Below are 27,244 nucleotides of genomic sequence, written 5' to 3'. Positions count from 1 at the left end.
TTATTCTACACGCAAGGGTTATATTGTCCAAGAAGACCTGCTTTCAAGACTCAAGTAAATTGTGTATACTTTGAATAGTACTTTTTTATTTGGGACATACCTGATTTTTGTCTAGTTCGCAGTTCTTATATTCCTGTTCTCCTTGTTCCTGGAAGGTGACAATGACGAAACCCACAAATATATTCATCATGAAGAAGGCAATGAGGATTAGGTAGATGATAAAGAAGACCGAGATGGCCACTCGGTTGTTGTATACTGGGCCTGCATTCTCCAAGTTTGAATCAATGGCTTTATATAGTATCCTGCATAAATAATCAAATAATGCATTTGTCATATGCGCGCATGTGTAACAGTTCACACATAAATGAAACACACACACAAATATAAAGAAATAAGTTTGTTTAATAAGGAGAACAATTAGAATAAATAAGTAAAATGTACATTTAGAAAATATTTAGAGTGGGTACATGAGTGGGTTTTGATACATTTAATTTAAACAATCAAACAATTGCAACAGAACAAAGACTTACTTTGGCCATCCTTCAAAGGTAGAAATGGTGAAGAGAGCCAGCATGCCATTGAGGATGTTGTCAAAGTTTAGTTCAGAGTTTAGTCCATTCTCTCTATGGACCTTCCATTTGTCCATGAAGGCCTCTGTCTTGGTACTTTATATACCATCCTCTGAGCCAAAGGGGGGGAAGAACAGATGAGAGTGGGACTACTGTCATTTTGTGTGGAGCTTTTGCATTAAGAAATCTTCCTAGAGAATCGATGGCTACTCTTGTCACTTTATTGTCACTACCCCTGTCACTGTATTTTACCATAAGTCCCACTGAGATGGCAATCTCTTTTACATGGGAGACATGGCCAAAATAACAGCCATATGAACTCAAAAACATCTCAGAATATACTATAAATAAAATACAATATAAATCACAACATATACAATATAAAACAGCCATCATATTAAACATTAAAACATTAAGTGGCTTCTCAAGAGAAACATCCATAAGTCTCCTTCACTGCATTCCAGATAGAGGCATATTTAAATTTAGGTCTTCTGCAAATTATTCCATGTCCAAGGTGGATAGTGAGAAAAAGGCTTTTTTCCACAGTTATAGGTACATCAAAAGGCAACCTTTTGAAGAAAATAGCTGGTAACTATTGGTACTAGGACACAGAAAGGTACAGAGGTCAACTGGAAGTTTACATAAAATGGGTTTATAGAGAAAAATATACGGTGCTGTTGTCTTCTTCGAATTGTCAAGTGATGCCCAACCCACCAAATCACAAAGAATAGTGATGAGTCAGAGACTTTGCATAAAAACGTAAAGATACAGTTTACATTGAATCAAGACTCTTTAGAACTGAAGAGGCAGCATGCATATAAAATGTATCCCCAGTTACAGGCAAAAATGTAGCTTCTACAAGTTTTTCTTAGCTTTAGGAGAAAAGCAAGATTTATTTGTAAGGTGAAAACCAATCACCACTTTGAGCTTCCTAATAAGATTAGCAATACATACATTAAAGAGAAGCATGTCATCTAGCCATATACCCAGATACTTGTAGGCAATTACCCTTTCAATGTTTTTGCCATCAGATATAACAATGCTAATATCATCAAATGCCTACGGTTGAGCTTTTGAGGAGAGCAGAAATTTTGTTTTCTGAACACTTGAAACAATATTTAAATCGAGCAGAGCAGTTTGTACTGTGCTCAATTCAATGTTAGGTTGTCTGTTCGCCAGTCTATTAACTTTCCTTTTTCTCAGCATCTTTACTGCAAACTTCCTTGTTAATCATTGTGTTCCTTGTTTTTAGTTTGCATTTTTTAGTTAAGTGACATTTTTTGGACATTTTGATTGGTTTTAAAATTGAGCAGCACCTTTTGTTTATGAGTAAGGTTCATTAAAGTCTCTTTTGGTTGGTCAACCTGTCTTAGTCCTACATCATAATTGACGCAGACTTCTGTCAACCTGTCCATCTCCACTGCAATCAAAAAGCGGTTTGGAGCCAATGATATCGTCCCACCCTTACCTGTGATTCCTACCGCACACCTATATATGTGTATATATATATATATACATATATATATATTAGGGGTGGGACTTCCATCCATCCATCCATCCATTTTCTTCCGCTTATCCGGGGCCAGGTCGCGGGGGCAGAAGCCTAAGCAGAGAAGCCCAGGCTCCCTCTCCCCAGCCACCTCCTCCAGCTCATCCGGAGGGACCCCAAGGCGTTCCCAGGCCAGCCGAGATACATAATCTCTCCAGCATGTCCTGGGTCTACCACGGGGCCTCTTCCCGGTGGGACATGCCCGGAACACCTCACCCAGGAGGCGGCCAGGAGGCATCCTAATCAGATGCCCGAGCCACCTCAACTGGCTCCTTTCGATGTGGAGGAGCAGCGGCTCTACTCTGAGCCCCTCCTGGATGGCCGCACTCCTCACCTTATCTCTAAGGGAGAGGCCAGCCACCCTTCGAAGGAAAACTAATTTCTGCCGCTTGTATTCGCGATCTTGTTCTTTCGGTCACTACCCAAAGCTCGTGACCATAGGTGAGGGTAGGAACGTAGATCGACCGGTAAATCGAGAGCCTCGCTTTTATGCTAAGCTCCCTCTTCACCATGACGGACCGGTGCAGCGTCCGCATCACTGCAGCAGCAGCCCCGATCCGCCTGTCGATCTCCCGTTCCCTTCTCCATCACTCGTGAACAAGACCCCGAGATACTTAAACTCCTCCACTTGAGGCAAGAACTCGTTCCTGAGCCGGAGATGGCACTCCACCCTTTTCCGGCTGAGGACCATGGCCTCAGACTTAGAGGTGCTGATTCTCATGCCGGCCGCTTCACACTCGGCTGCGAACCTTTCCACTGCGAGCTGGAGGCCACCCCCTGATGAAGCCAACAGGACCGCATCATCTGCAAAGAGCAGAGATGAGACTCTGAGGCCACCAAGGAAGAAGCCTTCCGCCACCTGGCTACGCCTAGAAATTCTGTCCATAAAAATTATGAACAGAATCGGTGACAAAGGGCAGCCCTGACGGAGTCCAACACCCACAGGAAACAAATCCGACTTTACGGACCAAGCTCTCACTGTGGTTGTACAAGGACTGAATGGCCGCAACAATGGGCCAGAACACCCCATACTCCCGCAGAGCCTCCCAAAGGATACCCCGAGGGACACGGTCGAATGCCTTCTCCAAGTCCACAAAGCACATGTAGACTGGTTGGGCAAACTCCCACGCACACTCGAATATCCTTGAGAGGATAAAGAGCTGGTCCAGCGTTCCACGACCAGGACGAAAACCACATTGTTCCTCCTGAATCCAAGGTTCGACTAACGAACGCACCCTCCTTTCCAGCACCCTGGCATAGACCTTACCGGGAGGCTGAGTAGTGTGATCCCCCGAAAGTTGGAGCACACCCTCCGGTCTCCCTTCTTAAAGATGGGGACCACCACCCCGGTCTGCCAATCCAATGGCACTGCCCCAGATCTCCACGCGATGTTGCAGAGGCGTGTCAACCAAGACAGCCCTACAACATCAGAATCAGAATCAGAATCAGAATCAGAAGGTTTTTATTGCCATATGGGTGAACAGGTTCACAGCATTAGGAAATTGCTGGAATCCAGAGCCTTCAGGAACTAAGGGCGAATCTCGTCCACCCCAGGGGCTCTGCCACCAAGGAGTTGTTTAACTACGTCAGTGACCTCACCCCCAGTGATGTTCAAGTCATCTCCCTCATCCCCAGACTCTGCTTCCACTACAGAAGGCGTGTCAGTGGGATTCAGAAGGTCCTCGAAGTATTCCTTCCACCGTCCGACTATAGCCTCAGTTGAAGTCAGCAGCACCCCCCCCCCCCCCCCCCCCCCGCACTATAAACAGTGTGAGTGAAGCACTGCTTTCCCCTCCTGAGTCGCCTGACGGTTTGCCAGAATCGCTTCGATGCCGTCCGAAAGTCTTTTTCCATAGCCTCACCGAACTCCTCCCACACCCGAGTTTTTGCTTTGGCCACTACCCGAGCTGCATTCCGCTTGGCCTGTCGATACCTGTCAGCTGCCTCCAGAGTCCCACAGGCTAACCAAGCCCGATAGGACTCTTTCTTCAGCTTGATGGCTCCCTTCACCTCCGGTGACCACCATCTGGTTCGGGGGGTACCACCACGACAGGCCCCAACCACCTTGCAGCCACAGCTCTGAGCAGCAGCCTCAACAATGGAGGTGCGGAACATGGTCCATTCGGACTCAATGTCCTCAGCCTCCCTCGGAATGCTGTCGAAGTTCTGCCGGAGGTGGGAGTTGAAGATCTCCCGGACTGGGGCTTCTGCCAGGCGTTCCCAGCGCACCCTCACAATACGTTTAGGTGTGCCAGGTCTGTCCAGCATCTTCCCCCGCCACCTGATCCAACTCACCACCAGGTGGTGATCAGTTGACAGCTCAGCTCCTCTCTTCACCCGAGTGTCCAGAACATACGGCCGCAGATCTGATGATACGATTACAAAATTGATCATCGACCTGCGACCTAGGGTGTCCTGGTGCCATGTGCACTTATGGACATCCTTGTGTTCGAACACGGTGTTTGTTATGGACAAACTGTGATTTGCACAGAAGTCCAATAACAAAACACCATTCGGGTTCAGATCGGGCAGGCCGTTCCTCCCAATCACGCCCCTCCAGGTCTCACTGTCATTGCCCACGTGAGCGTTGAAGTCTCCCAGCAAGACTATGGAGTCACCAGATGGAGCGCTCTCCAGCACCCCACCCAGCAACTCCAAAAAGGGTGGGTACCCTGAACTGTCATTCGGCGCATATGCGCAAACAACAGTCAGGACCCGTTCCCCAGCCCGAAGGCGCAGGGAAACTACCCTCTTCGTCCACCGGTGAAAACTCCGACGTACAGGCAGCAAGCCGGGGGGATAGCTCGCCGCCTTTCACCGAGGGCAACTCCAGACTGGACAGAGTCCAGCCCTTCTCCAGGTTCCAGAGCCCAGGCCATGCGTTGAGGTGAGCCCAACTATATCTAGCTGGTATCTCTCAACCTCACGCACTAGCTCAGGCTCCTTCCCCACCAGAGAGGTGACATTCCATGTCCCAATAGCCAGTTTCGATAGCCGGGGATCAGTCCGCCAGGGCCTCCGCCCTCGGCCACCGCCCGACACACACTGCACCCGACCCCTACGACACCTCCTATGGGTGGTGGGCCTGCAGGAGGGCGGGCCCATGTAACCTCTTCGGGCTGCGCCCGGCCAAGCACCACGGGCTAATGCCTGGCCACCAGACGCTCTCCCTCGAGCTCCCTCCCCAGGCCTGGCTCCAGGGTGGGGCCCCGGTAACCCTATCCCGGGCAGGGTAAACTGTTCCCTTGTTTTTTCACTCATAAGGGTCTTCTGAACCGCTCTTTGTCTGGACCCGCACCCAGGACCAGTTTGCCATGGGAGACCCTACCAGGGGGACAAGCCCCCAGACAACTTAGCTCCTGGGATCACTGGGACACACAAACCCCTCCACCACGATAAGGTGGCGATTCACGGAGGAGGGGGTGGGACTTTAACGCGTTAATTCCGATTAATTAATTACGGGGAAATTAACGAATTAAAAATTTTAACGCATTTTAATCGCACTTTGCACCGTTTCTCTGGAACGTTTCTGGGTGCATGAGTTCAAGGCATACAGATTATATCGACGCACAATGTGATGAGCATGATGACCTGTGTCCAGATTCATGGGCAGCATCCTTCGAAGGACTTGGCCCACGTAGACCGCAAAAGCCAGAAGTTATCGGCTAGCCTTCATATCAGCACTTCACCTCTGCGTAGCTCATGTCGCCTAGCAACCATGAGTGCAAAGCACAGCTGTGGAAAAGCAGCTGGTTAAACGGTGAACGGTGAACCACCCTTCGTTGGTCTGTGTAGTAGACTGGTGGGAAAATAAACAAAATCTTGAAGTTTAAGCTTACGTATATTGATTTATTCATCAACCAAACTTAAATTAATATTTATCATGTTAAATACTTAAATGCGATTAAATGCGATTAATTTCGATTAATTAATTACAAAGCTCTTAATTAATTAGATAAATTTTTTAATCAAGTCCCACCCCATATATATATATATATATATATATATATATATATATATATATATATATATATATATATATATATATACAAATTGATCAATACTAGACACCAGATCTCTTTAGTAAACATAAAATACAAGTTTTAAATGACTACTAGTGATCTTCCAAGTTTTAAATGACTATGGATGATACTGGTGAGAGCTCTGAAACAAATAATGCTTCTATAAATTGTCTTATTCGAACAGTATTGGTAGTAATAACACATAGGTGTGTCTAGTCCTGCACCAACCACTAATGTGTTCATTTGTAACTAAGGGAATTAATACTACCATACAGGCCCATTTGGGATGGGTTACAATATTTTTCACATCACCGTATGTTCATTCCGGATAAATCTACAGCTATAGTCTAATACAGCCATACGGTGACAAGTATATATGTTGCACTATAATATTAGGTTGCCACTGAACTGGAGTTACTTACTGTACCTCCAGTCTTTCAATAACTGGGCTTAAAAGTTTATTCACAATATCGTTATTGATTGCTGCCTCATATAATTTCTGTAATGAACCTGTGTCACATGTTTAAGTGTCACATGCTATCATCACTCAATGATACTGCTCTAAGTTTGTCATATTTTTTTGGTATGCTTTGCTTTGTTTTGTTATCAAAGCGGTCTCCTAAAATGGCAATGAAAAGGATGGGAGTGAAATTGTAAGCATCAACAGACAGATCTGTTCTACCCACAGATGTCACACAGAATGACAGCTGAGCACTTTGTTCTTAGTCAAGTAACTAAGCAAACTCAATTTAATATGCAGTCCAAAGCACTAAGGGCTTGAATTCAGTGATCAACTCATTAACATTTGATGCAAAGAGCAAGATAACAAATTAACACCAAAAAAAAAAATTCCTTACTTGCATTCTTCCTCAGTCATTTGATCTAGATCCGTGCATGTGTAGAACTTGCCCTGGCAAGATAACAAAATGTTACATTTAAGAGAAGGTAGAATGATCAAGGTTACCAAAGATGTGTGAAGCAACACTCCTTTCTTACTTTAAAAAGTTGGACTCCAATGCAGGCAAACATGAAGTCTAGCAACATTGTGACCAGTACAATATTTCCAATAGTCTTGACGGCCACAAACACACACTGAACAACGTGCTAGAACAAGAGAGATTACATCTACTAATGAATGAGGCCAGTATGAGTGTGAACTTAAAAACAAAAATGGAAGGTATTGACATCTCATACCTTAAGTCCTTTGGCTCTGTTGATAGCCCTCAGTGGTCGGAGTACCCTCAACACCCTGAGAATCTTCACCACTGAGATGGCACTGGATCTAGAAGATACACACACACATTTACACACCCCATTTTGTCTAATGCTACAATTGCTTTGTCAAATCAAGCATTCCTCAATACAAAGAATAGAAATATTTTTATAAGATCGAGGTTGTGAAAAATTAAGAACATTTCCAGACTACACTTACTCCATGCCCATAGAGAGGAGAGATACACTGACCACCAGAAGATCCAGGATATTGAAAGAGTTCCGACAGAAAGAACCTTTGTGAAGAATGGCTCCATACGTTGTCATCTGAAAAAGTAGTGCAATATCAAACATGTTCACCAAAACTGCACTGAAAAAACGTTTTCTAATGTAGATCCAACATAAAGTTTCTAAACAAAGAAAACATTTAAGAAATGTGATGACTCATGAAATTTGTGATTCAGTTTTAAGTATCCATAAATTATTAGAAATAAAGCTAAAATTAAAAACCAACACTGCTAAGAAAACAGCATGTAAATGACTAATTTCCCTTTTTCGAGTGTAGAAGGTAATAGTGCTCACAAACTGTAAAAGATCTTTTGGCTCACTTGGTGATGGGTAGGTGATGCAGGTCTTTTGTCCTAAACAGGTTAGTGGTATCTCCACAGAAAAATGTAGGAACCACAGTGGGATATACTCATTATACTACTGTCAGTGTAGCATCTAGAGAATTATTCTTAACATAATTTAAACAATTTCAGAATCTAAACGTATAATAAGCACGTTTAGAGAAATTTTAATGTAAACTAATTAATGTACACAATTTTAATGATGTAATAATACAGACAAAATTAAATCCCAATTTAACTTAGTGCCATTTGGGCAAGCAATACAATCAACTTCAATATTTAACATGAAATCTCAACATACACCAGCACGACATGCTGTAACTATAAAAATAATTACATATTTGTAGCTCACTACATATCACCCAAAAAAAACAGTCTGCTATGTTGACTGATTTTTTTCTGCTTTCCTGGGGAGGGAGCTTTTTAACTGCACTGGTACAAATCTCTGAACAAGGAAGGAGGCAAGCCTGTTCCATTTACTGAGATGAAGAGCAGACTTTCAGAATTTGAGAATCAATAAATGCCTGAAAATTAGTCATCTCTGTAACATGTTTTGCACAATCATGGACCACAAGTTTTAACTTGTGATTGATGCAGTGAATGGTGGTCAAATTATGTTTGTTCTTTTCTCGTAGGCTCCATTGATACTTAATGTAGAATATTAACACCAGCTCAGACATCCTTTATCAAATACACAGAACAGGCATAACATTATGACCACCTACCTAATATTACATTGATACCCATTTTGCTGCCAAAACAGCCATAACCCATTGTGACATGAAGTCCACTAGACCCCTGAAGGTGTGCTGTAGTATCTGGCACTAAGATGTTAGCAAAAGACCCTTTAAGTCCTATAAGTTGTGAGGTCTAGCACATTCCACAGATGCTCAATCTGGTCAGCACCTCAAAAACGTTGTATTCCTCAAACCATTCCTGAATTATTTTTGGTTTATGACAGGACACATTAAGCTCAGCCATCAGGGAATACTGTTTCCATAAAAAGGGTGTACATAGTCTGCAACAATGCTTTAGGCAGGTGGTACATGGGTACATGTCAAAGTAACATCCACATGGATGGAGAGACCCAAGGTTTCCCAGCAGAACATTGGCTAAAGCATTGGACTGCCTCTGCCGCCTTACCTTCTTCCCATAGTGCGTCCTGGTCTGGTCCTGGTCATCCATAGGATGTAAAATGGACTAGTTCTTATATAGCACTTTTCTACTCTATCTGGGCACTCAAAGCGCTTATACAACACATTTGCATTTACCAATTCACACAAGCACTTCCACTGTAATCTGAGTGTTTTTACTGTCTACCATTCACACTCCAACGCTTGCGTCAGACAGCAACTTGCGGTTCAGTATCTTGCCCAGGGACACTTTGGCATGCAGCCTGGAGCAGCCAGGAATCAAACTGCCAACCTTCCGATTAGCAGGCGACCTGCTCTACCTCCTGAGCCACAGCCACCCCAAAAAGTTAATTTTTTTTTTTAAGATAATAATTCATCAGACCAAGGGACCTTCTCCCATACCTTCAAGATGTAGTTCTGATGATCACATGCCCATTTTGGTCCTTTCAGGCAGACTCCTGTCTCCATAGGCACCCTGATTGGTCTGCATCTATGCAGCTCCATATGAAACAAACTGTGCTCCACTGTGCATTGTGACACCTTTCTATCAGAACCAGCATGAACATTTTTGGCAACTGGAGCTACAGTAGCTCATCTGTTGGATGGGACCACATGGGTCAGCCTTTGCTTCCCGCATCACTGAGCCTTAGCCACCCATGATGCTGTTGTTGCTTCATCACTGTTCCTTCCTTGGACCACTTTTGATAGATAATGATCACTGCAGACTAGAATCACACCACAACAGCTGCAGTTTTGTAGATGCTCTGACCCACTCATCTAGCCATCACAAGTAGCCTTTGTCAAACTTTGCATCTAACACATCAGCTTTGAGGACAAAATGTTCATTTGCTCCCTAATATATCTCACCCAATAACAGGTACCATGATGAAGAGATAATCAGTGTTTTGTACTTCACCTGTCAGTGATCATAATGTTATGCCTGATTGGTATACACAGTTTCAAAATGCGCCAATAGATGACAATCTGAAAATCAATTGGCCAGTTTAGCACCTCCTGTGCTATGTCCACTAATGCAGCCCTATATCATCATGAATGTTGCCTTTTAAATTATACACTGATAACAAACATTAACAGTCACTCTCCTCTTGGCCCAGTGGATGTTTTGTCATTTGAGAAGCACAGTGTTGCAGTGGCTATGCACTGAAGCATCACAGCAAGGTTTGAATCACCTGTTCGCTGGCATTTCTATGTGTAATTTCCATGTTCTCCCTGTGCCAGATTTCCTTGTGGTATTTCAGCTTCCTCTCAAATTCCAGATACATGCATCACAGGTTAACTGGTGATTCTAAACTGTAGTGATAAAGTACTTTAGATTAAAGCAATGTGCGAATGCTCAGTTAAATGTGGCTTGTTCTGTAAGATTAGAAATACCAGCCAATTCCATTTCAAAACATGAGGACTCTAAGAAAAGAATTGGTCAAGAATGTTTATTTCTAAACTAACTTCACTGCATAAATTCCACATTCTGCAGTTCTACGTTTCTAATAATGTTAACACAGGTTAAAATAATCAGAGTACGACTTTCAAATTTTTACATTAAGATCATTTGATGAGCCTTCATGACTTTCTGGGAGCATCTAAATTTTTATGTTTTACCTCCTTAGGACTTTTCTTTAACTAGTTACCCATCTACCTATCTACCCATCTTACCTTGAGCACAATTTCTGCTGTGAACACTGAAGTGAAGACTATATCAGCATAAGCCAGTACCTAAAAATGACACGATAAATATTAATGAATAAATTATATCTCTACATCTCTATAGCGATAGATAGATTAGGATAGATTAGATAAGATAGATTGATAATATAGATAGATTGATATTATAGATAGATAGATAAGATAGATATTGCCAAAAGTATTCCCTCACTCATCCAAAATTGAGTTCCGATCACTTACATGGCTACAGGTGTATAAAATAAAGCACCTAGGCCTGCAGACTGCTTCTACAAACATTTATGAAAGTTGCTCTCAGGAGCTCAGTGAATTCCAGTGTGTCACTTTGATAGGATGCCACTTGTGTAACAAATTCAGTTGAGAAATTTTGTTGCTACTAAATATCCCACAGTCAGGTGTTAGTGGTATTATAACAAAGTGGAAGTGTTTGGGAATGATAGTAAATCAGCCATGAAGTACTAGATCATGTAAAATCACAGAGCAGGGTCAGCTGATGCAGAAGTTCATAGTGCACAAATTTCTGCTAATCACCACAGACCTCCAAACTTCATGTGTCCTTCAGAGCAGTGTATAGAGAGCTTCATCAAGTAGGTTTCCACCCCAAAACAGCTGGATCCAGGCTTTACATCACCAAGCTCAATGCAAATTGCCGGACGCAGTAGTGTAAAGCAGAGGTCCCCAATCCCCGGGCCGCGGACCAGTACCGTTCTGTGGGTCATTTGGTACTGGGCCGCACTTACAGAATGAATAAGTTACATTATTTCCGTTTTACTTATTATCTGAGTATGAACGATATTTTATTTTGAAAAATGGGCAGATTCTCTCCGTTACATCCCTCTATGACTTCCTCTTGATGTGTCAAGTCGCTTCTGGCCACGTGATATGTCATCGCTTAAACCCAGAAGCTTTGTGCCTGTTTTAATGAAATTGGTTGGGTGACCCACACCCAACCAATTTTCATGCGCTTTATACAGTAAACATTGCCTAAGTCGAAGTCGCACAAATCAGATTTTTGGTCTAGTCAGATGGCTTCTGCAGGTACCCGATGTTTCCTGACGCTAATTGCAATAGGATCCTCACCTAAATCAATTGGATTTTCGCCTACCTTGGGTGAAAAATCTGGTCCCATTGTATTACATTTCCAATTAAATATGATCACATAAACCAGATGAGTTTAGCACTAAACCTTCCTCAGCTCCAGTCCGCCCACTTCCATGCATTGGCTCATTCATTGCACAAATACACACACTAACAACGCCTGGAAATCACTTTGTCTATATCAGTTCGTTTCACCTGAGACAGTCATGGCAAGCACATGAGGCCAGCGTGAGCTCGTAACTCACACTTACGAGCAAAAATATATTATAAAATTTGCAGAAGCAAATCCAGAGATGAAGCAGAAGCAATTGCAGCAAAATTCGATATCAGACCCTAAACTGTCGGATATTTTGAAGAATCGTATTTTATCCATCTTAAGACGGATTTATTTACAAGTCAGATGAAATTCAATGGGCCATTTGAATCTGACTGAGGCAATTTCTACTATATTTGTTTTTGCGGTGTATCTTATTTTGAAGGTGTGTTTAAATGTTACCATGGCGACCAGAGAGGGTTGTGGGCAGAGAGTATATCATTAATGCTGTGGTGTGATGTTAGGAGGACGCTTCCGTTAGACTTGTATACGGTTGTATCATTTATTGTGACATATTTATCCGCCACACATTAAAGGCTGGTCCATGGAAATATTTTCTAACACTAAACTGGTCTGCGGCTCAAAAAAGGTTGGGGACCACTGGTGTAAAACACACTGCCACTGGACTCTAGATCAGTGGAGACATGTTCCCTGGACTGACGAATCATGTTTCTCTGTCTGACAATTCAATGGGCTGGGCATTTGCCAGGAGAAAGGCTGGCATTTGTCTGACTGCACTGTTTCAACTGTAAAGTTGGGTGATTGGAGGATTATGGTGTAGAATTTCTTTTCTTTTCAAGAATTGAATTAAGTACCTTAGTTTCAGTGTAAGGAACTCTTAATGCTTCAGCATTCCAAGACATTTTGGACAATTTATGCTCCCAACTTTGTGGGAACAGTTTAGGGATGCCCCCTTCCTGTTCAAGTATGACTATGCACAAGTACACAAAGCAAGGACCACAAAAGACATGGATGAGCGAGTTTGGTGTGGTGAACTTGACTGGCCTGCACAGAGTGCTGACCTCAACCCAAGAGAACATCTTTAGGACAAATTAGAGACTGCAAGTGAGGCATGCCTGTCCAACATCACTGTCTGACCTCACAAATGTGCTTCTGGAAGAATGGTCAAAAATTCCCATAAACACACTCCAAAACCTTGTGGAAAGCTTTCCCAGAAGAGTTGAACCTGTTATAGCTGCAAAGGGTAGACACTCAAGTTCATATGCGTGTGAAGGCAGACAACAAATACTTTTGGCAATATACTGTATATAGATAGTTTAGAATAGTGTATCGTAATAACATTGTTTTTCATTTCACCATTTAATTCAAAAAAGCAAACTTTCATACATTCTGTATTCCTTACAAGTGAAATATTACAAGCTTTTTTTTGTTTTCATTTTGATATTATGGCTCAAAAATCATGAAAATGAGAGATCCAGTATATCAAATTATTAGAACATTTATAGGATTTTCAATATAGAAATTTCCAGTTGAGTGAAGTGGTTCCCATCTTTGTTTTAATAATACCTCAGAGTTTCTATAGGATTTCAATTAAGTGAGCTGATTGGCCAATCATGGACAGTAATAGCATCATCAGCAAACCAGATTTAAGACTGTGGACAAGTGCTAAGTCCCACTGGAAAAAGAAATACTTTGTACTTAATGAAACAGTGGACCAAATACCACTAACACCAGTAGACATGGTACCCCATATCATCACAGAGTACAGAAACTTGACACTGAACTTCAAATGCCATGGATTATGCACCTTTCCGCTTTTACTCCTGACTGTAGGACCTTAAATTCTAAATGAAGCTTACTTTCATCTGAAAAGCAGACTTTGGACCACTGACCAACAGTGCAGGTCTTTTTCTCCTTAGCCCCGGTAAGGAGACAGTGATATTGTCTCTGATTCTGGAAAAGTTTGATATTAGGAATGCAACACATCTGTATATGGTGGCTGTTGATGCACTGACACCAGTCTTCTTGACAGTCCTCTCAAGGGTATGGTCATCCATCTTTCTTGTACACCTTTTTGTACCACATTTTCCCCTTCCAATCAACTTTCAATAAATATATTTAGATGCAGCACTTGGTGCCCTCTTTGTGGAGAGTGTCAACGTTGATCATCTGGACAACTTTAATGTCAGCAGTCTTTCCCTTGATAGTGGTCGCATTTACTGAACTAGACCAAGAGACATGGTATTTATACTATCTGAACAGTAATTTATTCAAGCAGGAAATAGTTTTCTAATAATTTGAGATACTGGCAATGCATTTTTATGAGAAAAAGTAAGTGACCTGGTTTCTGAAAGACATTGGGTCAATGGGATCCTCAGCAGCTAAAGAAACAGATGACAGCAGAATGAAGAGGAGGATGATGTTGGTAAAAGTAGTTGCATTGATAACACGATGGCAGAGCTTCCGGAACCTGAAATTGTTAAAAGACATGGTTACTTTAAAGGTACAGCAATGAATTTTAAAATTACTCCAGAAGGCTAAGATACATTTCATAAGGTCGGTCAGAAAGCACTAGCTATGTCACCATAGTCCATTGTGGAAACTCATCTTACGAAAACATATGGTGCTGTGGAAAAGTATTTGCCCTGTTCCTGATTTATTTTTCTCTCTCTTTCTTTCTACTTATATGTTTCAGATCATCATCAATATCAGACAAAGATGATCCAAGTAATTTTTGAAAAATATAGTTTTTAAATAATGATTTAATTTATCGAGGGAAAAAAAGCAGACCAAATCTACCTGAAGACGGCTAACAAAGCCTACCAAAATTACTCCAAGATCGCATTGACAACTCATCCAGAAGGACACAAAGAACCCAGAACAACATTTAAATAACTGGAAGGCCTCATTTGCCTTAGTGAAGATCAGTGTTCATGATTCAACCATAAGAAAGAAACATAGCAAAAATGGCATCCATGGAAGAGTTGCAAGACAAAAACCACTGCTTACCAAAAAAGAACAGAGGCTCATCTCACACTTGTGAAAGAAACATCTTGAACAAACCCAAAACTTATACAAAAATATTCTGTGGACTGATATGATAAAAGTTCAATTCTGTGGAAGATTCCGTCCCATTACATCTGGCCTAAAACGAACACATTTCATAAAAAGAACATCATACCCAGAGTCGAACATAGTGGTGGTAGTGTGATGGTCTGGGGCTGCTTTAGGACTGGGATGACTTACCGTAATTGATGGAACTATGAATTTTGCTCTCTACCAGAATATCCTCAAGGAGAATGTTTGGCCATCAGTTTATGTCCTGGGATACGCAGCAAGACAATGATCAAAAGACACCACCAAGTCCACTAAATGGTTCAAAATAGACAAAATGGAGGTTTTGGAGTGACCTAATAAAGGTCCAAATTTAAATCCAATTGGAATGCTTTGGAAGGACCTTAAACAGCCCATTCATTTTCGACCCTTCCCCCTCCAGTGTGGTTGAATTGAAATAATTCTGGAAAGAAGACCAGGCCAAATGTTCAGCTTTTGCAAATGCTTGATTGTCTGTGTAGGTTCTTAGTCATCCAGGTTATAGTAGTCTCTTGAGCTTGAACAAAGGCAAATGGACTTCTTTAAGTTTCTTGAAAATGTTTCACCTCTTATCCGAAAGGCTTCTTCAGTTCTAAAACTGGAGGAACGCAGGTACTTAAATCCCTGGAGGTGATTGTGACCCACTGTTGTTCATGTGCATGCATATTTTAGGTGAAATCAATGTGGAACTTGCCCCCATTCTATCAAGTGACCTATTGAGGTCACCTGAATAGGTGGAGAAAATTGGAAAAAAGAATTTTCTCCAGGCATGACATCCCAGTATACTTCAAACCTTATCACACTCTGAGGCCCTGTTTACACAATGTTTCCAGTGGAAACGGTGTAATTTTGCCATTGTCATTTCTGAAAAGTGATGCGTTTACACTGAGACATTTCAGAAAAGATCTGCATTTACACTGAAATGCAAAAATGCTGCAGATCCTATTGCCAGGCTACAAGTTGGTGGTGTGGCTATAAGAGCCGCAACCATAGTGCACATGTGCGAGTGCCCCCATCAACCATAGTGCACATGTGCGAGTGCCCCCATCAACCATAGTGCGCATGTGTGAGTGTCCCCGTTTCCAAAAAGCATTTCGTACACAAAATTCATTTACACGAGAACTGAGGCTGGAGCATTTCATAAATACTCAACTCTGGAGCCTGTTTCCTAAAAGTATCTTTTTCACTCAGTTCTCATGTAAATCTGAGACCAAAATGCATCAAAACTGTACCATTTTCATTTTGAAACAGTGTCGTATAAATGGGGCTTAAAGCAAACTGGGCCACTGATTGTGGCGATCCGCAGCTTCTTTCACACCTTGGCACATGCAATTATGCACATGAACAATAGTGGGTCACAGCCACCTCCAGGGACCCCCACTGGGTTTTAAATACCTGGAGGTCTCCAACTTTCTTTTTTTTTTCCTTTTTTTTAAGATTGTCCGACAGCTTAAGCAAGCAAAATTATTTTCTGGATGCTCTGTTGTGCCAAACAGCTTTGCTGGGCTGTATTGTATACTCATCTTGTTGTTATTTTTTATTATTTTTTTCTTTCTTTCTTTATTAAGCTTTAAAGAGTATGGTCCAACTAAGCCAAAGGTGCCAGGGGGGATCACCAATTTCTGCATTTGTGATAAAATACTAAAGCACACAAACAAAAAGAGGATGGACCAAATAATCAACAAAAACAACAGCCAACAGCACCTGAAAGAGGAGTATAAAGCAAAAACTCTTTCTGTTGCTTGTGTCTTTGTCATGAAACGTACTTGGTATAGAAGGTGAAACACCCCCAGATCCCTGAGGCACAAACTGGATGTAAACGTGGGACAACCCACCCCTCCCAAGGGTGCGGCCAAGGCAGAATGGACCACCCCCACACAGGAAGGGACCCAGCCAGGAGATGGGCGACCCCATCCATCAGGGCCCCAAACCCCACACCCGGACAGGCGCAGGAGAGGCCAGCCACCATCCCAGAGTCAGCACTGGCCACCACAAGCACCCCAGGCCCCACACCCCAGACCACAAAACAGCAGCCGCCCAGGTCCCCCCAACCACCAACTGGGGCAGACTCACCAATGCCACAAAGCGGCAGTCACAGTCCCCTAGCACCGTGAAGCCCACAGGTGCCTTCGGATAAGAGGTAAAGTTCAGTCACATTTTTCAAGCTCCAGTGACCAAATGCTTTATTGTAGTTCTTGCTGCTAAGAGTTCCATAACCACGTTTAGGGGCAATTCCTTATTCACTTAGGACTGAATAGTTTTGGATAGTGTTTTTCCTTAATAGACTGAATTCAGATTTATTCATATAAAACAAAGCAACAAAGAGTCACGTCAAGGTTCTTTATAATGTAAGCTAAAGACCATATAATGATTACAAAGAAAACTCAACAATCAAAATGACCCCTATGAGCAAACACTTGGTGAGGGGGGAAGAAAAAAAACTCCCTGATAACAAGAAGAAACCTTCAGCAGAACCAGGCTCAGGGAGGGGCAGCCATCTGCCATGACCAGCTGGGGGTAAGGGGAGGGAGACAATGGGGAGAGAGAACAAATAAAATCATTATTTAAAAACTGTATCTTGTATTTACTTTGGTTTTCTTTGTTTAATATTAATTTTTTTTGGATGATCTGCAATGTGCAAGTTAAAATCTATGCAGAAAATCTGAAGTCAGGAAGAGAGCAAATCTTCTCTCATAGCACTGTAGCTGCAGATGTCACTCGAGTCCAGTTGGCTAGTGTCTAAGAGGACTTGTTACCAGGCCACTATCTTTACCTCTCATGACCAGCTCCCTGAATCAGTTTATTCCTAAAAGGTAGTGGTTTTTTCATATTGCAAATTGTTCGTTATAATTGTAGCCATTAATTATTAACTGCAGTGATTAGTTTTCAATTGCATATATGTAAAAAAATAAAAATGCAAAATTTCATGAGATTATGAAAAATCAAAAAACATCAATCATCTTCATGTGGAAAAATTTTGCAAACCACCATTTGGTGGTGTAATGGAGACCAGGGGTTCCATTACCTTTACCTGCTTATATAGTTTAAGAAAGGATTTTAAATAAGCTATATAAAAAAAAAGAACACACATTAATTGTTTGGAGTATTCTTTATTGAGTATAATTGTCATGTAACGTCTGTGTGGCAGGCAGGAAGGAGGACCCCAATGCAGGACACGCCAGGCACAGGTAAAAGGTAATTCAACTTTATTTTCAGGTGCACAACAAAAGGCTGGACTAGGCAGAGCTAGTGGCAAAACACCGAACAAAAATACCAGGCTAAATACGAGGCGAAACAAGACACACAGCAGGAGACGAAAACGGGACCCTCGGGCTCGGAGTGCTCGGACTGAGCGGAGACCCCCACCGGCTCGGACTGAGCGGGACCCTCGGGCTCGGACTGAGCGGAGACCCCCACCGGCTCGGACTGAGCGGGCGGAGGCACTGCTGAAGGCCAAGATGCCGTAGTGGACCGTGGAGCAGGCTGAGTGGCTGTCATCCTGGGCAGCAGGGGCTGCTCAGGGGACAGTTTGGGCGTGTCTGATGGTGAGGATGATGGTGACAGGGGAGCTGACTGGGACTCTGACGGGGAGACTAGAGACTCTACAGCTAACATTAAAGACTGTGAGATACCTGGTGGTGCTGACACTGGGGACTTTAACTGCGTGGAAGCTAACCGAGATCTAGGGAGAGCTGACACTGGAGGAACTGACGGAGTGCTAGGGTGGACAGACACTATGGGCTGCGTGGGAGCTGACACTATGGGCTGCGCGGGAGCTGACGCTATGGGCTGCGCGGGAGCTGACACTATGGGCTGCGCGGGAGCTGACGCTATGGGCTGCGCGGGAGCTGACGCTATGGGCTGCGCGGGAGCTAACACTATGGGCTGCGCGGGAGCTGACACTATGGGCTGCGCGGGAGCTGACACTATGGGCTGCGCGGGAGCTGACACTATGGGCTGCGCGGGAGCAGCCTGAGAGCTAGGGAGAGCCGCTGGCTGCGTGGAAGCAGGCCGGGAGACAGCTGGTTGCGAACAGTGGGAATGGGCGGCTGGAGCTAAGGCTGACACCACCGGCTGCGTGGAAGCCGGCCGGGGAGCGGCTGGCGCTAGGGCTGACACCACCGGCTGCGTGGAAGCAGGCCGGGGAGCGGCTGGAGCTAGGGCTGACACCACCGGCTGCGTGGAAGCAGGCCGGGGAGCGACTGGAGCTAGAGCTGACTGAAGGCGAGGGAGAGCGACTGGAGCTAGAGCTGACTGAAGGCGAGGGAGAGCGACTGGAGCTAGAGCTGACTGAAGGCGAGGGAGAGCGACTGGAGCTAGAGCTGACTGAAGGCGAGGGAGAGCGACTGGAGCTAGAGCTGACTGAAGGCGAGGGAGAGCGACTGGAGCTAGAGCTGACTGAAGGCGAGGGAGAGCGACTGGAGCTAGAGCTGACTGAAGGCGAGGGAGAGCGACTGGAGCTAGAGCTGACTGAAGGCGAGGGAGAGCGACTGGGGCTAGAGCTGACTGAAGGCGAGGGAGACCGACTGGAGCTAGAGCTGACTGAAGGCGAGGGAGCGCGACTGGAGCTAGAGCTGACTGAAGGCGAGGGAGAGCGACTGGGGCTAGAGCTGACTGAAGGCGAGGGAGAGCGACTGGGGCTAGAGCTGACTGAAGGCGAGGGAGAGCGACTGGGGCTAGAGCTGACTGAAGGCGAGGGAGAGCTGGCTGCGAGGCAGCAGACTGCGAGGCAGCAGACTGAGTGGACACCGACTGAGAGCTAGAGACAGCAGACTGCGTGGACACCGACTGAGAGCTAGAGACAGCAGACTGCGTGGACACCGACTGAGAGCTAGAGACAGCAGACTGCGTGGACACCGACTGAGAGCTAGAGACAGCAGACTGCGTGGACACCGACTGAGAGCTAGAGACAGCAGACTGCGAGGACACCGACTGAGGGCTAAGGAGAGCTGACTGAGAGGGCGGGGACCGAGCTAGAGCCGACTGAGACGGCTGGGAGTGAGCTGAGGCTGGGGCTACAGCTGACCAAGGGCGAGGGAGAGCCACAGAGGCTGACTGAGACCCTACGCTGAAAACCGATGCGAAGGCTTGGACCTGGCTGCCCCCACCCGCGGAACAGTAACGGGGGCAGAGGTCAGCCTGTCCGTGGCTGCCCCCACCCGCGGAACAGGTGCGGGTGCAGGGGGAGCTGGAGCTAAGGGAGCTGGAGCAGGGTGAGCAGAGGGAGCTGGAGCTAACAGATGAGGGAGAGAAGCTACAGCTGACTGGGAACACTGCAACTGATCTGATGCTACAGCTGAGTGGGGAGAGAGTGACAGGGGAGGAGCGTGATGATGCTGGGTGTGCCGCCTCCTCTGTGAGGTGGGTCTTCGCGTTCCGTTGGCTCGAAAAGCACAATTCTCTGCGTCCAGGATGTCCACCATCAGAGGCGAATCAATGATCTCTACATCATCAGGCAGCCAAAAGAGGTCTGGCTGCATGACGGTAGTGTTGGAAAAAACCCTCTCTCTAGCTGCAGTCATATTGAAGTCAGTTTTACTCACGGAAGCGGTGGGCTGTGTGGAATCCGGAGGCTGTCTCCGCGGCGCTTCTCTCCGATGCTGCCGGGAGCTTGGCCTTCCTCCCTCAGCCGCAGGCAGCAGTGAAGTGGAAGCGCTGGGAGGCCAGGGACCCCTGTGTCCCAGGAATCGGAAAAACGATTCCTCCGGTGTCATTCCGGGCGTCGACACCGGGGAAACGTCTCTTTGCATCCTCCGGGATCTCGTCCTCCGTGGCTGCGGCGTGGAAATCTGCGGCGTTATACCGCACGACTCCGGGGGCGAGTCCTGCTGCTGCTGCCGGGAATTCCCCTTCCGCCATGGCTGCGGCGCCCGCTGAGGAGGGGAGGGACCAGTGAGTGGAGAGGCAGGAGACAAAAAAATTCCACCAGTGCGGATAACCCGTGGCTTAGGTGGAGGAGGTGAGTGGCGTCGCCGAGGACCGTTCCAACAAGCAGGTCCCCCCAGCGCCAGGCGAGTGCCGCTGTAGGGGTCGGAGTCTGCGGGGTCCATTCCTGGTCGCGTCATTCTGTCATGTAAGGTCTGTGTGGCAGGCAGGAAGGAGGACCCCAATGCAGGACACACCAGGCACAGGTAAAAGGTAATTCAACTTTTGATGTTGTGTACCTACGTGTCCCCGTGTTCCAGTGTTTCCTGTGCTCCCTTCGTCTTCCTCCCAAAAGGTTTTGTATTTCTTTTTGTCCGGTCCCAATAAATACCTTTAAGTTATACCCATCTCTGGAGTCCTACGTGTTTGTCCTTCCTCGCCCGTTTTCCTCCCCGGCCATGACAATAATTAGTTTGTGTTGTGACAGTTACGAAAGGTGAAGAAACAGAGGGGGACTGGCCATCCTACCTGTATAGGAAAAACTTTAGTCAGAACTGTTCACAGTAATCTGTTTCACAATTTTCATTCTGTGTTATGTTTGATGTGTGTTAAGGTTAGCAGTACTCACCTTCTCCTAGTTGTCTTCAGCAGGTTGTGGAGCAAAAGATTGGAGGGAGCTCAATCACCTGCTTATGAGCCCCTGGGGCGAACCAAAGTATCACGTGAGGGTTTAGATTAAAGAGTTTCAATATAGATGTATAAAATCAATATTCTTTGTGTTAAATTTTGTTTGGTTTTGGGAATAAGATTATTTTGTTTTCCTTTGTTTGGCTGCACCCAAACTTGGACCATTCGGGATGCTCACCTGTGGCAGGGAGAGTATAAAAAGAAGCCATTTGCTTGTAAAGTTGTTGTTGCTGTGGTTGTGTTGATGACTGTAAAATGCTCCTGTTTATTTAATAAAGACCTCAAGTTAGAAGACTTTATTTCAGCCTCATGCCTCTGCTTAAACGCCAAGGGACCGCCAGCCAAACTGACAGGTGGAGACTAACACCTCACAATTAATAATCTATCAATAACAAAATAAGTTATTATAGTTTTCCAACCATATCTCACCAAAACCTGAAATAGTTACAGACATCTGTTCTATTGCAGAAGCCCTACACTTGCTCAGTCCTAACAGGTTATGTGTAAATCAGTGTGATTGCTGCAGAGATATGAAACAATGACAGGGGCTCAGGAAGGTTGGTGGTTTGATCCCTGGATTATCTCTGGCCTTTCTGCATGTTAAAGCACCCTTAGCTCGCTTTAGTAGAAAAGTACTGTAAGTATCAGTCCATGCACCGCTTACCATGTACTCAGGGTTAACTCTGAAGAATGGCTACAACAGCACTGCCATAGGACAAAAATTAAAAGAATGACTGATCTACCTCACTTCTATGCACAAACACATGAGGCACATTCCACTGCATGCTTTAAAAAATTGACCCAAGGATTGGTCCTACACAGAGGAATTTTTGGAATCACCTAAAGAAGTTTTACTCAGACCCAAAAAAATTTTAAATCACTTTTCTAATCAGTGTTGTTGATTAGGCTTTCATTTACTTGAGCATAATAGACATTTTTTGGATATCAAAACAAGAAAATACTAAAATAAGTTTTTTGTCAAACAAATCACATATGTTCTCTTTCCAATAACCTCTAGTCTTTGCATTGACAAGTTAACATTAGCCCAGGAGCAGCATCACAGTATAGAAGTGCATGAAAAATATATGAACTTAGCACTAAAACAAGGACATTTGTTTTAGTAAAAGTATTACCAAGAAGTATTGTTACAACAAAGAATTAATCAACCAAACACAAATGACCTTACATTTTATGGGTGTTGTAAAGTCAGCAGTGAAAGAACATAACAAATGTGTAGAAACAATTGCAAGAAACCATATTTCCATATAGCCAACCACTTCATGCAATGGACTATTTATGTGACTGGAGATAGAGCCATGCTTGCAGAGATTCACTCTCAGAAGCTGTACTGAAATTAGGTTCTGTACTCAATTGAGGTTCTAAACATTTTTGTAAATGACACATTTACACATATTTGTTTTTAATTTTGTTAAACAATAGAAAAATTAATAATCACCAGGATCCTACTTGTTCTGAGGCCCAAAGATGAAAAATGAACTGGCTTCTGGCATTGGCACTGCTTCCTCCTTCAACTGAAGATCTGCCATTGGACGAGGTCTGGGGCTTTCTGGAATATCAGGGTCATCCTCCTCATCATCCCCTATTCAACAGAAAGCCTGACAGATTAACAGAAGGAATTCATAGCTCTGGGTTTCTTATAATATGAGTAATAGTGCAGCATGGAGGAACTGGGATTTACCAGGAAAATCTGCAGGAGGGAAGGGATCTTTAACCTCATTGACATTAGACTCAAACTCATCAATTTTGAGCTGCAGATTTAAATAGAAATAATTTAAAGACAGTAAGAGATCACATTGTTTTAGTTACATTTTTCATGCACACTCTTAGAAACCTCACCTTGGCAGTAGTAGGGATGCCTTCTACACCCTTGGCCCTTTGCTCAGCCAACTTCTTTGCCAGATTGGCTTTTTCCTCAGAGGCTTTGCCAGGTATCTGAGCCCTACAAATCAATGAAGTAACTCAGTTGGTTGTTTTGCTTGTATTTTTAAAGACAACTGCAGTATTTTCTTTGAATTCTCATGAGAATGCCAGCTCCATAAAAAAAATTATGATGAAGAATTACCTAAAAAACTACCTGGTCTAAAAACAGCTTTTATTTTGAAAGTCAACTATAATTTGTTTAAAATTATTTTAAAGGTGAAACAAATTGTACAGATTGTTTGTCACTAAGTGTTTATGAAAGAAAGAGCTAGAAACATGTTGAAATGTAATTTTATTATTTGGTGAACTTTATTTGAAAATGACAGAACACTTGTTTACATCTTGTACAGCCACAGAATAGTTAGCTGGTCCATGGACCTTGGTGGGGTCTGTGGCCAATCCTAGGCTGATCCTTGGCCGTAATGAAATCCCCCACTTATGACATGCGCAATGCAACTACAAGTGGTAACGCCCCTATGCAGCATTTAGTTAACATGCTGGCAATGTCTTCACTGTATTCACCAGGAGAAGCACTGACAATGAAAGCACATTCATTTTCAGTCAGCTACGCTGTATATTTTTACTTTTTAAATTTGCTCAGGGGTTCTAGAATTCTACCAAAATCATAATGGTGAACCTTTCTGTAAGCTATTTCCTTGCAGCCAGTAAAGTACAGTAGAAGAAGAAAGAAGAAGAAGAAACAGCCTTTATTGTCCCACAGAGGGGAAATTTGGGTGTAACAGCAGCCGCAGTTATTATAAATATAAGTAAAAATATAATAATTCACACTAAGAAAAGAATATAAATATATATAAAATCAACAAACAATATTAACCTTAATACTACTAATAATAACACTATATACAATGTACATGATGTGCCTGTGTGTTGAACCTTAACAGGCCGGACTATTTACAGTATATTATATATTATCCTACATTGTGTAGGTTATTGTGGTTTTTGTTGGGAGCAGTGATGGTTATAAAGTCTTACAGCTGCTGGGAGGAAGGATCTACGGTAACGCTCCTTTGTGCATTTAGGATGCAGCAGTCTGTCACTGAAGGAGCTCTCCAGCTCAGCAACAGTTTCATGCATGGGATGGGAGACCTTGTCCATCAGTGATGTTATTTTGGTCAGAGTCCTTCTGTCTCCCACCACCTGCACTGAGTCGAGAGGACATCCTAGGACAGAGCTGGCTTTCCTGATGAGCTTGTCTATCTTCTTCCTCTCAGCTGTAGATAAGCTGCTGCTCCAACATACTGCTGCATAGAAGATGGCTGATGCCACCACAGAGTCATAGAAGGTCTTCAGGAGTGTCCCCTGCACTCCAAAAGACCTCAGCCTTCTCAGCAGGTAGAGTCTGCTCTGACCCTTCCTGTAGAGCGCATCAGTGTTATGAGTCCAGTCCAGTTTATTGTTTAGGTGAACACCCAGGTACTTATAAGAGTCCACTATCTCAATGTCCACTCCCTGGATGTTCACCGGTGTCCGTGTGGTGGGTCTGCGCCTGCGGAAATCCACCACCAGCTCCTTGGTTTTAGCGGCGTTGATCAGGAGGTGGTTCCGCTGGCACCAGTCCACAAAGTCCTGAGTCCACTGTCTGTACTCTGAGTCATCCTCACCTGTGATGAGGCCAACTATGGCAGAGTCGTCAGAGAACTTCTGCAGATGGCAGCGTGGGGAGTTGATGGAGAAGTCTGCAGTGTAGAGGGTGAAGAGGAACGGTGCCAGCACAGTTCCCTGTGGGGCCCCCGTACTGCAGACCAGCCTGTCAGAGACACAGCCCTGTGTCCTCACATACTGTGGGCGGTCAGTGAGGTAGTCCAGTATCCACTCGGAGATGTGGTGGTCCACTCCTGACAGTTCCAGCTTGTCTCTCAGAAGTCCTGGCTGGATGGTGTTAAAAGCACTGGAGAAATCAAAGAACATGATCCTCACAGTGCTTCCAGGCTTCTCCAGGTGGGTCAGAGCTCGGTGCAGGAGGTAGATGATGGCGTCATCCACCCCGATGCCAGGCCGGTAGGCGAACTGCAGCGGGTCCAACGAAGACGACACCATGAGGCGTAGATGGTTGAGGACCAGCCTCTCGAGGGTCTTCATTAGATGCGATGTCAGGGCTACCGGCCTGTAGCTGCTAAGATCCTTTGGATGTTTGGTCTTTGGTACCGGTACCACACAGGAGGTCTTCCACAGTTGTGGTACTTTCCCCAGCTTCAAGCTCAGGTTGAACATGTATCCCATGATGCCACACAGCTGATCTGCGCAGCACCTCAGGAGCCTGGAGCTGATGCCGTCTGGACCAGCAGCCTTTCGCACCTTGATCTTACGTAGCTCCTTCCCCAGTAGAGGATGTGCATAGCGGACAAGCTGCTAGCCCTCGATGGTTATTGCTGACTAATGAACATGAAAGCATAAAATGATTATGTGACCACACTGCTAATGTTTTTAACAAAAAAGTAAATTCGAAATTTAAAACGTGAATTGATTATTGCTGAGTTCTGTCAGTGAAAGGCGCATTTAGATGTGATCTGACAGAGAGCAGTGGGATCGCGTAACAATGCTGTGCGTGTGTGTGTGTGTGTGTGTGTGTGTGTGTGTGTGTGTGTGTGTGTGTGTGTGTGTGTGTGTGTGTGTGTGTGTGTGTCTCTATTGTAAACATTTAGAATGAAAAGCGAGAGACAGAGAGACAGGTATTAACGTGATAGCTACTTTAATCTGCACGCAGGGATGGTGCTGTAGTAGATGTGAGAACAAGTTTGAAGTATTCCCTCCTTTAGTGGCCACTTTACTTCCACACTGTTTGCATACGGGATACCCATCGTCACGTACGTGTGGTGAAGGAGTCCCACACTGCTGATTTTAGTTTAGCTTTTTTTTTTTTTTTTTTTTTTTTAAATCTGTCTCCATTTTCACCGCTATGTGCCTGAGAGCGGCACCGCTGACCAAAGGGCAGCCGAGACGGAGCGGAGCTGTGTGTGCGAGATTCTCAGCTAGCTTGCCTTTTTCCCTTATTACCGGTAAAAAGCAAACACCCACGGTATGATTACCGTGCATTTTAATACCATGGTATACCGTGAAACCGGTTACCGCTGCAACCTTAATACTCACCTTATGTGACTGTACCGTTAAACCTAGCAGGGGAATACATTGGCTGACTTCCAAATCCAAAAGTTTATAAACAAGTGGTAAAATCCAATAAAAGGTACCTGTGACGGTCACACAGCATCATAACAGCAAATTTGTGAATGAATGGGCCTTTACATACACACAGCTACTGTTCACAACGCGATCTCTGTCATCCGAACTATACCAACAATACGTTTAAAACCCATCTTTAACATTCAACACAAACAAGGTTTTCTGTAGACAACATATTGCAACGTATATTATTCAAACATCTTACCAAACGCCACTGCAGGTTAAGACGTGGGTGTATATTGAAGACACATTATTTCTTATCACTTACTGCAGACTTTATTGCTCAATTTCACAGGTTTAAGAAAGAAAACACTGACTTTTGTTGATTGCATTTCATATCACCGTGCAGTGGCATTTCCAACAAGATGTTAAACAGTCAACAGAAAAGTTGCTCACCCCACACAAGATCCAGGTCTACGCTACGCATCTGCACACACAAATTAATACCACCACCAAACCCAAAGTGCCACCCACAAAACAGATGCAACCACGCCC

General features: G+C 44.3%; 1 protein-coding gene across 1 annotated transcript in view; it reads right to left on the bottom strand.

Annotated features, from left to right (window-relative positions):
- The window catches only part of LOC115776226 (dihydropyridine-sensitive L-type skeletal muscle calcium channel subunit alpha-1-like), a 252,673-nt gene that overhangs the window by 128,479 nt on the left and 96,950 nt on the right, over positions 1-27,244 (bottom strand). Inside the window, 12 exon segments of the mRNA XM_030723834.1 lie at positions 101-302; positions 531-610; positions 612-681; positions 6,998-7,050; positions 7,137-7,244; positions 7,335-7,422; positions 7,573-7,679; positions 10,786-10,845; positions 14,306-14,435; positions 23,078-23,210; positions 23,310-23,379; positions 23,468-23,570. Coding sequence (XP_030579694.1) covers positions 101-302; positions 531-610; positions 612-681; positions 6,998-7,050; positions 7,137-7,244; positions 7,335-7,422; positions 7,573-7,679; positions 10,786-10,845; positions 14,306-14,435; positions 23,078-23,210; positions 23,310-23,379; positions 23,468-23,570 — 1,204 coding nt within the window.

This window comes from Archocentrus centrarchus, unplaced genomic scaffold (assembly GCF_007364275.1).
Source record: "Archocentrus centrarchus isolate MPI-CPG fArcCen1 unplaced genomic scaffold, fArcCen1 scaffold_29_ctg1, whole genome shotgun sequence".
Classification (NCBI taxonomy): domain Eukaryota; kingdom Metazoa; phylum Chordata; class Actinopteri; order Cichliformes; family Cichlidae; genus Archocentrus; species Archocentrus centrarchus.
This window is presented reverse-complemented; position numbering and strand designations above follow the sequence as displayed.